At 40.2% G+C, this 16275-nt stretch overlaps 3 protein-coding genes across 3 annotated transcripts; 1 reads left to right on the top strand and 2 right to left on the bottom strand.

Moving 5' to 3' along the window:
- Window positions 1-529: 529 nt before the first annotated feature.
- On the bottom strand, window positions 530-4283 carry LOC137944925 (uncharacterized). The gene is made up of 6 exons (XM_068790738.1): window positions 3952-4283; window positions 3795-3843; window positions 3651-3702; window positions 1584-1756; window positions 1094-1207; window positions 530-786 (listed from the first exon to the last, which is right to left on the bottom strand). Exons 1-6 carry the CDS (start codon window positions 4236-4238, stop codon window positions 622-624), a joined length of 840 nt encoding a protein of 279 aa, XP_068646839.1. The 5' UTR covers window positions 4239-4283; the 3' UTR covers window positions 530-621.
- Window positions 4284-8248: 3965 nt separating this feature from the next.
- Window positions 8249-11182, top strand: LOC137944926 (auxin transporter-like protein 2). Its single transcript, XM_068790739.1, has 8 exons — window positions 8249-8577; window positions 8722-8907; window positions 9007-9119; window positions 9215-9398; window positions 9504-9601; window positions 9880-10087; window positions 10199-10456; window positions 10581-11182. Exons 1-8 carry the CDS (start codon window positions 8419-8421, stop codon window positions 10842-10844), a joined length of 1470 nt encoding a protein of 489 aa, XP_068646840.1. The 5' UTR covers window positions 8249-8418; the 3' UTR covers window positions 10845-11182.
- Window positions 11183-13044: 1862 nt separating this feature from the next.
- On the bottom strand, window positions 13045-14068 carry LOC137944927 (cold shock protein 2-like). The gene has a single exon (XM_068790740.1). It carries the CDS (start codon window positions 14006-14008, stop codon window positions 13352-13354), a length of 657 nt encoding a protein of 218 aa, XP_068646841.1. The 5' UTR covers window positions 14009-14068; the 3' UTR covers window positions 13045-13351.
- Window positions 14069-16275: the final 2207 nt, after the last annotated feature.

A 16275-nucleotide genomic window follows, 5' to 3' on the forward strand; every position in this document is an offset into this window, starting at 1 on the left:
TTTAAACACCTCACCTCATGCACCTTATCTAGATTAGAAAAGTGATTAAATATACTAATCAAGCGAATATGCTAACTTTGTTACTAACACATTTCACACTGGGGTTCGTGTTCGTGATTTGGGACGGACGGTGATGATTAAAGGAAGCCTAAAAAAGACAGGAAGATGTCTTCGTCGAGGATTACCAAAACGGGAGCCATCAGCCACAGTGCTCTCCTAATCATCGTCATTATAATTGGGGTTAGTTGGTTTTGGGTAAGACGGATTCTTGTCTTGAAGTGGACGTGGGGTGCCAAACTCTTTTTGAGGCGTGGATTGATCTCCATTGGGGTTTAATAATGGAGATTAGAGGGTGGGTCTCAGAATAAGACAACATCCCAGTGTCTGAAGAGGAGAATTGATGGGAGAACCGTCAGTGTTGATTAAACCTAGTTCAACCAGTTGGTTCTGCCCAAAATTCATAACACAGTCAGAGACGGCCAAAAAATAAATATAATAATTTCATTAAAACAATTGTAATCAGATCAGTTACCATTGAGTCAATAATGATTTCAGGAATGGAGGTTATCGGCAGATGCATGGGTATCAAAGGTAATTTCCTGTACTGTTATAAGAGAATAGCTACATTTCTTCTGAACTCAACTTCTGTTTTGCAAGTCTACGCAGGAATCGAATAAGAGATTTCTTTGGCCCAGTGAATACTGCTGAATCATTATCTTCCCCAGTTTCATTGATGGCTTCCTTGTCGTGCATCAGCTGAACTCTTCTGACAAGTTTTCGAAGCTCCTACCAGCATAAAGAACATAGTTGGTTCACCTCGGAGAGTAAAATCCACAAGCTTGACATTTACAAATCATACTAGACTCCAATGCATATTATGAACACACGAGGTTATATCAGTATTACATGCTAATAATTCGAATGACATGAGAATGATCACATTCCAATACTAATTTCTCGAGTTCTGTTCTTTATTATTTTTTTGATTGTCAAGTTTTGTCCTTGTGTTATAAATTAATTTTTTCCTATGATCAGCAGACCGCATTATCTGACTGAATTACATTAATATGAAAAAACATAGGAAAAAGTATACCTGCCGATCAAAGTCAACATTATGAATTGAATACACTTCATTAGTAATAGACGAATCCTTATCGATTAGGCCATCATACCATCTCTTGGCCACCTCAAAGTAGTTAAACGTACTCTGCATAAGATCCCATAGAGGGGTAGAGAAGCTGATCAGAGAATAAAAATATAATTCCCTAATATTGCTGAAACCAGTGGGAAAATAGTAAACCTTTAACAGGAGTTCCACTTGCAAGACCCACTATAAATGTGAAACCTGCGGCAAACCAGACCCACTTCTACAGGCCATAACGGGAAAAACTCACCTTCCAGATCATCCTAGCTAGCCAGGAAAACATGTTAAGGGTCTCTATAAAGTTGGTGAAATACTTTGGTTTGGGGGTAGGCCGAGTCAATTGCAAATCATTTACACTTTGAAGGATACCCAAGTGAAGCTTCACTCAAAAGCTGTTCTACAGCTCCACAGAACGAAATGCTGATGTTTTAGTTATTACCTCTTCTTCCTCTTCATGCTCAGTTTCTTCATCATCCTCATCCTCCCCTTCTTCACCACCAATTATCCAGTTTGCTTCACCAGTTAAACTTTGGAGCTTGGAGTTGTCACCATCTTTTGAGGCCTGGATTAAGCCATCCATTAATTCAGGCTGTACATTCCGCAGCAATCTTCCTAACAATGATATGTAATGGTTATAGAAATAATAATGGAAATAAGAAAAAAAGTTACAAAGACTGACACAGAGTTAATTACAAGTCTGATACAGTTATTACCAAAAATAAATTAAAAAGGGTGACACATAGTAGAGTATACATCCTCATTTTTTCTACAAGCATGGCAAAATACAGAATAGAACCAAAAAATGGGACTTGAGAACTGCTCAGTGATGTAGTCAACTTTTTAATTTTATTTTTTCAAATGTTAAGTTCAATCAGAACAAGTATCCTGAAGACTTGGCAATCCCAGCAGCCATGTCCTATAATTCACAAAATTCAATAGACTACATAGGATTATTTTCCCCAGAATCTACAATGAGAAACCTAGATTTGTCCTTACACCATTTGGATGTGCCCAAAAATTTCAGTGACTTATCAAGAAATAAAAATGTTCCTCAAAGAATCATATCTTGTCTAAAAATTAAAGACCTCCAGAACAGACAATTATATAAGGGGCCATGTCCCACCAAACTTCTGACAGAAAAAAATTAACAGTTTGCAATAAAAAGACGTCCACATTTGTTTGCTTGCTTCTTCTTTCCCTCAAACAGTCAAAGGAACTTCAAAACAGTCTATCTCCCTAAAAAAACCTTCTCCGGCAATGTCAAATTTTAATTATCATATCCACTCTGTGGACTAAGATATTCATGCTTTTCATCCATTTAAAAAAAAAATAGAATTGCATGATCTAGAGCTAGAAAGTCTTCATAAAGCCTCCAACTCCTTTTCTGCTAAGTTTGATCAATTAAATGACGTTACACTCTCCGTGCACTTTCAAATATACAGTTTTAGTAGACCACTAGCTTCAATAAGAGTCTTCAACATCTCTTCCTGCTACCGAATGTGTGGAAAAGAGAACAAAAGAGCGTTATTCTAGCACCAGATTTGGGAGCATTTTATTCGTAGATCAGGGACAAGTACCTGGAGTCATAGGCATGAAAAAATCATATAGCATTTCACCGTTCTCCTCTTCTTTTTTCATAACGGTTCTTGCAGATCAGTACATAGAAATCACATACAATGTTGAAAGCAATTAATATGCATTTGTATTTGTACCTGGTCAGAGGGAAAAAACACAAGACTAATGACTGCCCACCTTCAGGCAGTGAAATTGATGACAGGTGTAGTGAATTCCATGTTTCTTGTAAAAAACTTTAGGTCTTGAAGTTGAAAGAGGTAAAGTCTCAATTGGACTAGAGTTAAAATGAACTGCACTTGTGGACTCCAACATAATATGCTTCAAGAGTATTTTTTACTCGAGTTGCATTTTGACCAACCTTTTTGTATCTTCGGCCATTGGAATAGTTTACAGATCATTTTCACAGCATATCTTCAGAAAAGCTTGACACCATCTTACTAGACAGTAATGGCCTTCATAAATGTAGAAAGCAATACAAAAAAAAAGTTTAATTTCACTTCGACAGAGTACCCTGGCTTCTCACTCAATTCAGTTTGATATCTGTAGTTAAATATCTTATCAATTCACAATGAAGTCTGCAATTTAGAATTTCCTTATGCAACCGGAACCTTTATCAAGAAGAAACACAACAAGTAAGAGCAAAATTGGTAAAAAGTATGGTATTAATAATTTTCAATGCTAAATGCAAGTGACATGAACAGTCGATAAGCGCAAGAAGGATTTTTATCACCATAAATATTCCTTAACGCTTTAAAGCTTTCCGTGTCTAAACTGGTGAGTCGAACTGATGGGCTCCATACGTTCAAATGCGAACAACATGAGTATTGCAATGACAAAAATAGGGAAAACAGAACAAAAACTTAAAAGCCAACAGTTTTTTTGGAAGGACTAACGCTGAAACGAACCTATACAACTGAAGTGACAAACTAACCTATATAATTGAATTGTCTCCGCTTCCCTTCACGAACATCCGGACCTAATCTCTGTAAAGGAAAAAAAATAGTGAGAATCAATGACACTTCGAAGCTAAACAGAATATAAAAGATGAAGATGGGGTGGGAAAACTCAGTAAAACCTTCACTAGCATGATCGCCTCGAAAACCTCTTGGTCGACTGAAGCCACCCTGGAAGGCACCAAAACATAAGACTAGAATTGCGAACTTTCAGGACAAGAGTAAGTGCAGGAAAATATCTCGTGCCTACGAGATGCAGAGACCATGTAAAGTGTGAACCTGAGGATTCGTTTAATCTGAGGAGTGGAGAACCTGGCGAGATCCATTCCCCAGCGGACAGCGCGCCTGGATTCGCGCTTCATCTCGTTTCGACTCCTTTTAGCCGGGAGTTCAGAGTCGGAAGTCTGACCGAGATCCGCATCAGGTAGTCTCAGGCCGTTTGGTCGAAAATCTAGGGCACGAGAGTAGAGAGAGGCGGAGAAAGAGAGGCGACGCTCCGGAGGACGCACGGAGGGAAAGAGGCGTAGAACGGTTGGAAGCTGTCGGAGAGGTGCTGCCTGTGCCATGTTCGCTGTGCGGCGAAAGCTTCCGCAATCTAGGCTATCGCCAGGGATCGGATATGGCGGCTCCAGTTCATGGTTAGGAAAAATGGGCTCGTGGGTTCAGTTGGATATCGGACGACTCCACTACCGAGTCAGAAGACTCAGAACTCAGAAGCGGACGAAGTAGATGTAATAACCTACGGTAAATCATTTTAAAATTTTTAGTTATAATTAAGGTTTATTTTTCATATGAAAAGTTTTGGTGGTAAATTATAAATTATGTCTTTCAAATAAACGAAATTACAAAAATATCAGGGGGAAGAATAAGTTTGGGGCTCTTGCTCGGCGTACGCATGTGTGGAGTGTTACGAACTACGAAATGCTGTACTTAACCACATTTTACATTGCTTTGATTAAGAATAGTATTTATACAATTTAGAACATAATAGAATCAACCATAGAGATTTATCTCCTAAATCGAAGAGAAATAAGAAATCTTATCTCCTAAACAATTGAAACTATGAATGTTACACTTGCAGGAGATTATACCAGATAAGGACGAATTTGAGCTAAGAGGGAGAGGTTGACTTTGTAGAGAGATTTGCAGTGAAGGTTTTCGATGGATAAGGCTTCGAGCTATCAATGTACTTAAGGAGATCATGATAAGAATGAGGAGAGCCAAAAGGGAGAAACTTGAATTTGGAGGGAAATTTGTGGTGAGCTAGAACTAGACATAGTGAGCAAGCAGTCGTTTACTGTGATAATTTTTTTTTAAGTGCGACGTGGATCAAATGTGTTGCATGAGTAGAAAGGGAAGAGGAAGAGATGGTGGGGATGCAATCCATCACTTCTGGTGGCTCAACTTGAATTATTAGAGGTGCACGAAAGCTCGACTGATACAAGTTTCCGCCAGAGAGGGAGTGACGAGCGGAGAGGATTTCGAAAAAAAATCGGAAGAGGTAGATGCAAAGGATTAATCGAACTACTTTGATACCATATAAGATACTAAACTGAACTATATTTTTGTATTGATTAAGAGTAGTATTTATATAATTTAGATACTCCGGTACCATATGAGATACTGAATTGAACCACATATTTGTATTTAATAAGTGTGATATTTATATAACTTAGAATAAAAAAAAATAAATACAATCACGAAGATTTATCTTCTAAACTGAAAGAAAGATCCATGGACAACGTTAGAAAAGATGTACTCTTCTACACACCTTCTCCCCCACTTTCATTGCTTACTGGGGAGGTCCTTGCTTCCCCGTGTTGACTGCTAAACATGAGATAGGGAGTGGCATTTTTCCCTTGTAGTGTCATGTTGAAAAAGAAACCTTCGTCGGCCTTGATTTAATGGATCCTTCTCTGCAGGCGAGGGAGGAGCCTCACTTCTCGCTTTTGATAGCGAGGAATTCAGGGGCCGTTCTCGTGGTGCCAAACATGGGGAGGGTGAGAAGTGATTATCACTTAGTGGGGCGACAGAAATGGAAGAAGAAGAAATGAAATCACTTCTGTTTTCCTCTTTCTATTAACTAAAACTGAACTTAGTTAAATTTGTATTGTTTAAAAATGGTAGAACATGTGTTCATGAATTACTCCAATGGATGAACCCACGAATCAATAGATAACTTGACTCACGATGATGGCTTCATTGTATCTGATGAAAGAAACATTCATTTTTCTGATCAATCCCAAAACTGCAGATAGTCAACCTATTCTTAGTCCAATTCCCAATTCCAGATTCCAGACAAGACATCATAAGCTAAAATGAATCTGGTCAGGCCAAACCTGCGCTTTTCATCATATGGGTTTAGTCCTTGGTCTCAGGCCTCTTTATGCTTTGCCTGCAGCCATGTTCTTCTCGGCCAGCATTTGGTGCTCATAGATGGTCACCCAGAACAAGACTGACTTGCTTAAGTTTGCTCAGACTCAGCAAAGCATGCTTTGAGAATACTTAATCTTTTCAGATGCCAATCAATTCCCCTCATGCAATACCCAGACAAAACCCCAACATCACCTTCTCCAACAAGTCAGCAATGGCAAAAGAAAAAGGCTATCGTGCCCCCAAGTCCAAAGCAATTGATTTCCAGCAATCCTTGAGCAGTACTCCCATTGTAATTTCTTACCATTTGCATCAAAGGCAAGTAGAGAAATACCATGAAAAGTATGAATGTTCCATGAGGCAACATGATACCGCTTGTTCCCTAGTGACTGTAACTCAATAATACTTTGTGTGGCAAGAGAGACAAGTGGTTCTCTCCGTGAAGAATTAACCATCATTGGGTCCACAGTCGAAAGGAAGGAGAGCTTCCCAGAAGAAGGCTCATCTCCATATTCTCACCCTCGTTTCTTTTGAGATGATGAGAACAAAAAGTGGACGTGCTTAAGAGTCAACAAAAAAGACTCGTGGAGGCGATACCACAAGAGATGGATACAGTGGAGCTTCAATCATTCCCAGGGATAAGCTTTTCAAGTCCATGAAAAGGTCTAATTTGAGCTTGTTTAAGTATGGATTTGTGAGAGGCTGATGAGGAAAAAACAAAAGCTAATTGTCGTCAAGATCGTATCAAGAGGCGGTCTAAAAGAATTGGATCAAATCATAAACAAGCAAAATTTCCTGTTTGTTTCTATGGATGGATATATCTCAGGCGTGCTACTCGTCTTGTTCTTCATTAACCTACCAGAGCTGCTTATCATGACAGATAAGCCATTTATGAAAGAGAATAATTGTTCATCATGGTTGACTTGCCATGAATTCAAAGAGCTTATCACTCCCTTTCTCCAGAATCTCCACTCTCCAGCCTCCACGAATAAGAGAGCTCTTAAAAGTTATAATTCGAAGGGGGACCCTATAGACTCCCTTTAAGAGCTGCAACCTGGGTGCACCATTAAAACAGATGATGAGTCGATTTGAATCATGTAAAGGAAAAGTCTCAACCATTAACAAATATGAGTTTTTTTTTTTATATAAATTTCTTGTCTATTTTTTACCCTTCTGTAAGAAGAGACAGAATCTGAATACAGCAGACCATGCTGTGTTCAAATTTGATCAAAGGGCAACCAGTCTGTTCAGTCCAGTTCTGAACTTCCGATCGATTGGTTCCACTTCCTGGTTTCCATCACCACAGAACAACAAAACAAAATTGGGAATAAAAAACAGCAAGGCCCTTTCGCTCGTGGGTCTACAGCAATCATAAATCAAGATCCTATCTGTTCCTAAACAAAAAAATTTGCATTGAAACCCACAACTTAATTCTCACCCCATTTGCATCATCCCCACGTAATAAAGCTGCAAATGTAGGCACACCCAAATAAAAAAAAAAGTAAAATTTGAGAATGAGGCTCAGGGATTCTTTAATCTTTCAATAAAAATAGTGGGCAGTGAGAGTGAAAAAGAATAGAGAGGAGAGAGCTTGAAGAGAGGAGGTGGACTTTGGGGGGCGCAAGGGAAACAGGAGAAGAAGCGTATTAATAACTTTGCCGTTTCCCAAGGGCACATCCCATTTCCTTTGCTCAGGGGCATGTGGGAAGAAGGCCTTGGCCCCTTTTTCCTGTCTCCTTTCCCCCACTGCCCCATGTGGGGAAGAAAGCCACTTTCCCTTTGTCTCTCTCAATTTTTTCTTCTCTTAAAGTGAACACGCCCGTTTGGATGCAATCATGTGGTCGTCCCTAGAATAATTCTCTCCCTCCTTTTTATTATTTCCATTACTTACTGTATTCTTTAATTATTCCTATAAACATCCAATTTTTTTTTTCCTTCCTTGGCATCAAATGGTCGAGAAATGAAACGTGTCTTTCACAAAAATGGATTTGGGTCCTTGAATAGGAACTGGGAAGGATTCTGTGAGCAATTATGAGAAAGCTTAAGAATCCAATGCATACTTATCAGCTTGGGAAGCAACTAAACCAATCGTGCGAAGAACCCTACCCAATTTTACCAGCATTAGCATATTAATAAACTATTTCAAACTAATATGAATAGAAGTGGATTCGTCAAACCCGCTCTTGAAGCTGGAGAAGTGGTTTTGTCTGTGCTGCAAAACCACTAATCTTTTGGAACAGTAGTGTCCCAAAAGCTAGAGCTTGTCTTGTATAAATACACCCTCTAGACCTTACCTTCTCCCCGACCTCCCCGTTCCATTTTTCGTTTTTTTCCCTCAGAGAAAAAAGAAGACAGTCGAAGAAGCAGAGATCCATGGAGCCTTCGGATAAGGTGGTGGAGACTGTAATAGTAGGCAGCTATGTGGAGATGGAGACTGAAGGAAAGCCTAAAACCATAAAATCCAAATTGTCCAATTTCTTCTGGCATGGTGGCTCCGTTTATGATGCATGGTTCAGCTGTGCCTCCAACCAGGTACGTCATGTTTATTTATTGTATGCATATTCCGGAAGAAACTGATAATGGATATTTCAGTGATGGTTTTGGTTAGTTTTTGCAGTTGAAGATGACAAACTCTTCTCAAAACTGAAACTTTTCTTCATTCTTTGTGTATTCCAGGTTGCTCAGGTTCTGCTCACCTTGCCCTACTCATTTTCTCAGCTTGGAATGGCATCTGGCATCCTCTTCCAGCTCTTCTATGGGTTGATGGGTAGTTGGACTGCGTATCTCATCAGTATTTTGTATGTAGAGTACAGAACCAGGAAGGAGAGAGAGAAAGTGGATTTCAGGAACCATGTCATTCAGGTTCATCATCTATTTCTTCTGCTCTTTCTAAGCTATCCTACTTGCTCATTTTGGACGCTTTGAACCCATAACCAACTTAGATTTCTTGATTCTGAAAAGTGGTTCGAAGTTCTTGACGGCCTGCTTGGGAAGCACTGGAGAAATGTGGGTCTGGCATTTAACTGCACATTTCTACTCTTTGGATCCGTTATTCAGCTCATAGCATGCGCAAGGTAACTTTCATTTTCTCCTCTTACCTCATTCATTTATTTCTTCCTTCCTGTTTTGATCGAACTAACTTGCTTGTCCTTCAATGGAAAAATTGCAGCAACATTTACTACATTAATGACAATTTAGACAAGAGAACTTGGACGTACATATTCGGTGCTTGCTGTGCTACAACAGTCTTCATTCCATCCTTTCACAACTACAGAATCTGGTCCTTTCTGGGTCTGATTATGACTACCTACACTGCCTGGTACCTCACCATTGCTTCACTGGCTCATGGGCAGGTAACGCAATGAAACAAAACGAAACCTGGACCATCTTCGAGATCGAAAAAAAAACACCTTATGTTACATTTCTGTAAATTTTCTCATTTGTTAAAAAAATTGCAGATAGAGGGTGTGAAGCACTCAGGTCCCACCCAGCTTGTTCTCTACTTCACGGGAGCTACAAACATTCTCTACACATTCGGGGGGCATGCAGTCACAGTGTAAGACGACAGCTTGTTCCCTGGTTTTTTTGTCTCGTAGAACGTAAAATTCCATTGTCGTCTTCAAGTATTACAGATCTTCGTTTTAACGAAATGGAACTCTAAGAAGAGTTCGAAACATGTACACCTACCTCTTTATTTTTATTTTTTTTGTGACATTGAGAAGAAAGCAAGCAGAGATGAATAGGGACATTCAATGTATTTGCTGAATTTTAGAACAGAAGGGGGGAAATTGGATCAATAAAAAAAATGGGGCATTCATTGGGTTTTTGTTGCAGGGAGATCATGCACGCCATGTGGAAGCCTCAAAAATTCAAAGCCATCTATCTACTGGCTACTCTGTACGTGATGTCACTGACTCTACCTTCTGCTGCCTCTGTTTACTGGGCTTTCGGAGACTTGCTTCTCAATCACTCCAATGCCTTCGCTCTGCTCCCCAGGAGCCACTTCAGAGACATGGCAGTCGTTCTGATGCTCATCCACCAGGTCTTTCTTTCTTTTCTTTAGTGGGCTCTCAGTTCTCATCTACCGATGGTGTTTTACTATTTTTCTTCTTCTCTCTCTGATCTGCTTCTCCTTCTGCTCCTGTTTCTACAGTTCATTACGTTTGGTTTTGCATGCACACCTCTGTATTTCGTGTGGGAAAAGGCGATAGGGATGCATGAATGCAAAAGCATGTGCAAGCGTGCTTTGGCAAGGCTGCCTGTTGTCATCCCCATCTGGTTTCTCGCCATTATTTTCCCTTTCTTCGGGCCAATCAACTCTGCTGTGGGATCTCTTCTTGTCAGCTTCACTGTGTACATCATCCCAGCCTTGGCCCACATGTTCACTTTCCGATCTGCTGCTGCCAGAGAGGTATTCTTTTTAAATTCCTCTTTCTGTTCAATAGAACGACAAAGGGCTCTTTACAGTTTACATACATTAAAATGAAGAAGATTAAGGAGATTAGTATTTTTAAGGAGATCTGTTTGCTGTGCAGAATGCTGTGGAAAGGCCCCCATGGTTTATGGGGAGATGGGTGGGAACCTATTCGGTTAATGTGTTTGTGGTAGGCTGGATTCTGGTGGTGGGATTCGGGTTTGGAGGATGGGCATCCATGACCAATTTTGTGCACCAGGTCGACACTTTTGGGATCTTCACCAAGTGTTATCAGTGCCCTCCATCTCCTCCTCTTCTACACAATGTCACTGCTCCTCTGCCTCCTCCTTCCTTCCAGCAGCAGCACCACCTCCACAGCCCATGAGCAGAGAGAGATCCCTTACAAGCCCCTTTGGCCTATCACCCGGAGAAGGTAAGAAGAAAACAGATGAAGCAGAAGGAACAGGAAAGACCCAAGAAAATAAAAAAGAAAAAAGAAATGCTCCACAGGAAGAAAAAGTTTTGGAAAGTAGACGACATCTGTCATCTTCCCCTTTTAAGAGTTTGTTTATGTTTAGTCAGTTGTAAGCGTTCGAGGATTCTTGTTTGTGCAAATGTCACTCCAAACTCGGTCATGAGCATGTCTTCTCAGATGCAAATTTGTAGAGAAATCACATCATATTAAGTAATGTTTTTGGTTGTGAATTGTGAATGCAGCGAAATGATGGGTTTATAATTCCTTGTTTCAATTCTCTGTTCTGCTGCTCAGTGAGTTCAGTTTTTACCGATGGATCCCTTCTTTTCCCACACATTTGCCTCATTTGCTCCATCTGTCACTCACAAATAACTTGATCGGATAGGGGAAAACCAAAGTTCCCTTTCATCGTAAGCAGAAAACAGAAAATTCTCAGAGCAGACAAACTTTTGGAAGTGTTGGGTAACCAAAGCCTGTCGATATCATCTTGTTCTAAGAGTTCCTCTTCCCCCCGTTGAAAAAAGATGAAGAGGTGATAGGACGGACAGAATCTCCAGGAGATGAACTCGTTTCATTGGTTCCAATCTTATCGAGGAAAAACGGCTGCTCTGTACGGAATGTAAGAAGTCTATCTTATCGCTTTTTCCATATTTAGACGACAAAAAGCTCCGAGTTGCAGAGCAGCAGAGCGGTAGCATGAAAAGGTTCAAAGCATGAAAAAATGTAAACATCTTTTTATTCTCCTTTTGCATTTCGAAGACTGTAAGGCCTACGTCAAGAGATGATGATGGGTAATTGAATCATCCCCCAAGACGGCAGCATATTTTACAGTTCAAAATGATGAACAGAGAAGCGGCCATGGCTTTGGAGGGAGGGAAAGGAAGAGGTGAGTAGATTCTCGAGCAGGGAATACCGGAGAATGAGAAAACTCATCACTCGTCAGATATTTAAATGTCTACCGATCCTTATTCATGCGCATGCGAGAAGCTTCCAAAACAAATGTCTCAAGCCACTGGCCCCACCAACTCAAAAAAACAGTCGAGTGGGTGGGCCCTATCATCAACCTCAGACCTGCAACATTGCACCCCTTCGGTTCCTCTCGTTCCACTGGCAAACTTGCCCACAACAAACTCCCAATAAAAGGATCAAATCGGCGACCTCCTGCTATTTGAAAACGAACCACGTTTCCCCTTTCCAGCCTTACAGTTAATTGAATCCTGCTTCTTCAGCGAAATAAAAATGGATTGATGGGTTCTTCCATGGAAAGACTAATCGGTTTCTAAACAATCCGACCATCTTTGTTTACCGAATTTACAAAGAGGATAACAAAAGGGTTTTGTTATTAAAAAAATTACTTTTGACCCATTTTCTTGTGTTTGTTCCACCATTAAGAAACAACAAGAAAATTAACAATGGTCTTTGTATTTAAGATTGACATCCTCCTTTCAAGCTATTGGCATCAATGCAAACCTTAATTCTTAATTGCTTCTTCACTAGGATCTTCTAAGCCACCTTCGTCTAATCGTCTATGACGTTATATAGGTCAAAGATGCAAATTTCCAATCTCAAGTTTCTATAGAAAATTTAATTATCCCCTTAAGAACTTTTAACTTTACAGATACCTGACGTCAGAGAATTAGATTTCAGATCACAGAATAAACAAATTCCAACAAACAGATTCCTTTCGATCAGAACTGGATGCTATCGCCACTTTGCCCTGCTTGGCACTTGGCAGACTTTCACTTTAGCTTTCTCTGGTGAGAAAACCCTAGAAGAATGTATTCGTTTTCACACCTCTGGAACGAAAGCTCACTTCCCATTTTGATTTTTTCTCCCTGATCAACTCAACTCAGAAAGTGCAAATCAGTCCTGAAGATAAACAGGACTTCAAGTTTAGCTGATGCTTCATCATCGGCCATTAAAGTGAACTCCAGCAAGACGACATCGTTATCATCACAGAGATGCTTAGATGAGAATGAAAATGGAGACCCATTTCGAAGAAAAAGCAAAATAAAAGAATCATTGAAGAGAAGAAAGGAGAAGTGGAGATTACGAGAAAGAACATGATAATTCATTTGAACATACTAGGTGTGTATATCAAGACAAAATATAATGTCAAAAGAGAGTGAAATCTGTGTATCTGTATATCACAAGCTATTGCTTCTCCCCTTTTGAACATTCCATCACCCAAGACCAAAAACACTAAGACATTACCAGAAGATTAAAAACAATGAAAGACGATAGGACCCATCTCTACTTCCATTGGCTTTCTTACCGGCAGTCTCACCGCCGGCCAAACACAAAAAGCCCTCTTTCAAACACCCCCAGATGGGTCAACATAAAACCCCCAAAAAAAAATCAAAATTCAGGAAGAAAATTAAACAAAAGAAAGAGAAAAACAAGGGGAGATCGGATTATCAACCACTTTTCGGGCATTCTCTAGCAAAATGCCCCTGCTCGCCACAGTGGTAACATCCATCACCGCCACCTCCACCGCCGCCAGTACTGTATCTCCCTCCACCGCCGCCACCACCGTACCTTCCACCACCTCCGCCACCGTACCTGCCTCCACCGCCGCCGCCGCCACCACCACCACCCTGGTAACAGTCCCTTGCCATATGCCCAGGCTCCCCACAAGTGTAACAGCTACCACCGCCGCCGCCACCGCTTCCATTCATCCCACCTCTTCCTCCTCCCCTTCCCCCGTATCCCCCACCATAACCACCCCCATATCCATACCCACCACCACCTCGGCCACCAACGGAGCCTCTCCCTCCGCCGAAACCACCACCACCGCCGCCAAAACCACCACCACCGCCGCCACCCCTCCTATCCCCTTGCACAGGGGCGCCATCCGGACCCGTCACGTTCACAGCCTTAGTCCGGCCATCATCTCCCTGCTCGATCTCGAATTCGACCTTCTCGTTCTCCGCCAAGCTACGGTAGCCGTCGGACTTGATCGACGACTGGTGGACGAAGAGATCCTCGCTGCCATCATCAGGGCTAATGAAGCCGAACCCCTTCTGGGCACTGAACCACTTCACCACCCCGCTCATCCTGATCTCCTGCGCCATCCCCACAAAACCCTAACTCCCCCTCTGCTGCCTCTCTCACCCCTTCTCTCTCTCTCTCTGGGCAGAGCCGCTTTCTTTATACGCGGCTTCAACAGCCACTTCATCCTGACCGTTCAGTTAGCGCGAAATATTAAATAAAGAAGAAAACTTCCTTTAGAAGAGATTCGATGATGGACTTCTCAGATTTTTTTATCTAGATCGGACGGGTGGAGACTCTCGGATGAAAGCCAATCGCGCCCTTGGATTAGCTAGGGTTTTGTAAAGCTTGTCTAACCACTTCCACTTTTTTTAGTGATTCTTGAGGTGCGTGTCGTATTTTATGCTTTTTATGAGTTTGTCGTTTATGGCTGGTCAAACAATAAACGGTTGGTCAATCCGGTCGACGGACTGGATTTTGTCGGTTATGCTTCCCACTGGCTTCTATCTTCCAAACGGGTCTACTAATTCGATTTTTGGTGGAAGGGAAGGAGTGAAGATGTTGGGCTTTTCTCGGACCAAATAAGAAGCTAAATGGGCATAGAAGGAGAAGTTTTTGTTCTCATTGTGGGCCCCTACTTGCTTCAATAGGTTTTCAAATCGTTAAGCATGTTCAGCTTCTTAATCATGTGTTTGATAATGACTCTTTTTTGTTGGAGCTGATGAGATTATGTCAAATAGTTATTCTATAAATTTTTAAATAAAAAAGAAAACCATTTACCAATTTTTTCCTTTTTCATGTCCAATAATTTATTATTATATAATGGGATTTACTACGACTATGTCATTAAGTATTTAATATTAAAAATATAGTTATTAAAAAGGAATATTTTTTTTTACTATTATCCCTGATTAGTAATTTTATTCAATTTTCAACAACAAAAATGGTACGAGATTCTATTGCTATAACCTTTTATGATGGCACTGACGTTTCCCAAGTATATGATTTAAAAAGATGAATGACTAGAATGAGGCAAGTTGGAGAGTCGATTGAAAAATATTACAATGATCTTTAAAGCTTACGTAGGGAAATTCATTATTGTAGACCGAACCAAATGGAGTGCGAGGTAGATATATCAAAATATAATTCCATCTTACAAGAAGATAGTCTATATTTTTCTTGATTGGTTAGATGATCAGTTGGATAAGATTCGAAGTGCTATGCTACAACTGCAACCGTTTTCTTACTATAGAACAAACCTATGCTTATGTAAGAAAAGAAGATATGAGATAGGTAGTAATGATAACGGGAACCAAAAATATAACCAGTGTTGTTATGGTTTCTAAATGAATCAAGATGGGACATCGAATACCACTTCCAAGATAAAAGAAAAATCAAAAAGAGGATATACTCATTGTGGAAAAATGAAGCATACTCGTGAAACTTGTTTTAAGTTACATGGTATCCAGAATGGTGGAATGAATTCAAGGTTCGAAAACAAACGTCATCGTGTACCTTATCAAGTAAGCTTGCATAAAAGTGAAATTCCTTTTGCCTTTATTCACTTTGATATTTGAAGTCATTCTTCTACTACTACTCCTTCTGGCGTCTAATGGTTTGTTTCATTTATAGATGATTACACTCGAATGACTTGGTTCTATCTGTTGAAACATACAGATGATGTTTTTGGTATCTTTTAATATTTTCATGCAATGGTTTAGACATAGTTTTCATCTAAAATTCAGATTCTCTAACCTAATATGTCAATCATAAATTCCAAGTTTATTTTCAAACCCATGATCTTCTACAAGAAACTTCTTGTACCCATACGCCACAACAAAACGGAGTAGTTAAACAAAAGAATAGGCATGCCTTAGAAATAGCTTGGGCCAAGTTAATCGAAACACATGCCAAGTGGACATGGGAAGATGTTGTGACCACATTAGTTCACTTGTTAAATTGAATGACATCGAAAGTGTTGAATTTTAAAAATCCCTTACATGTTTTTTCCAATCATGTTTCTTTACCTACCATTTTGGTAATTCCTCCAAGAATGTCTTGATGTGTGGCCTTTATTTATCTTCATAAAACTTAATGCACTAAGCTTGATCCATGTGTGGTGCACTATATTTTTTGTGGTATGGCATACATTTGATATTACAACTCTGCGTTCCTATGTCACTATGGATGTTACCTTATTGGAATCAAAGACATTTTACCTTCACCCAGACTAGCGTCTCCTCTTTAGAGGGAGATCCAAAGTGAAGAGCAGATTTGGGGCAAGTGGCTAGCGTTTGAAGACCATTTGATGAATGAAGAAATTTTGAAGGTAATTAATGAGGAAGAAAGA

This window comes from Aristolochia californica, unplaced genomic scaffold (genome assembly GCF_029961685.1).
Source record: "Aristolochia californica isolate CCGP_79_NKW_82.1479 unplaced genomic scaffold, dmAriCali1.0.hap1 SCAF_11, whole genome shotgun sequence".
Classification (NCBI taxonomy): Eukaryota; Viridiplantae; Streptophyta; class Magnoliopsida; order Piperales; family Aristolochiaceae; genus Aristolochia; species Aristolochia californica.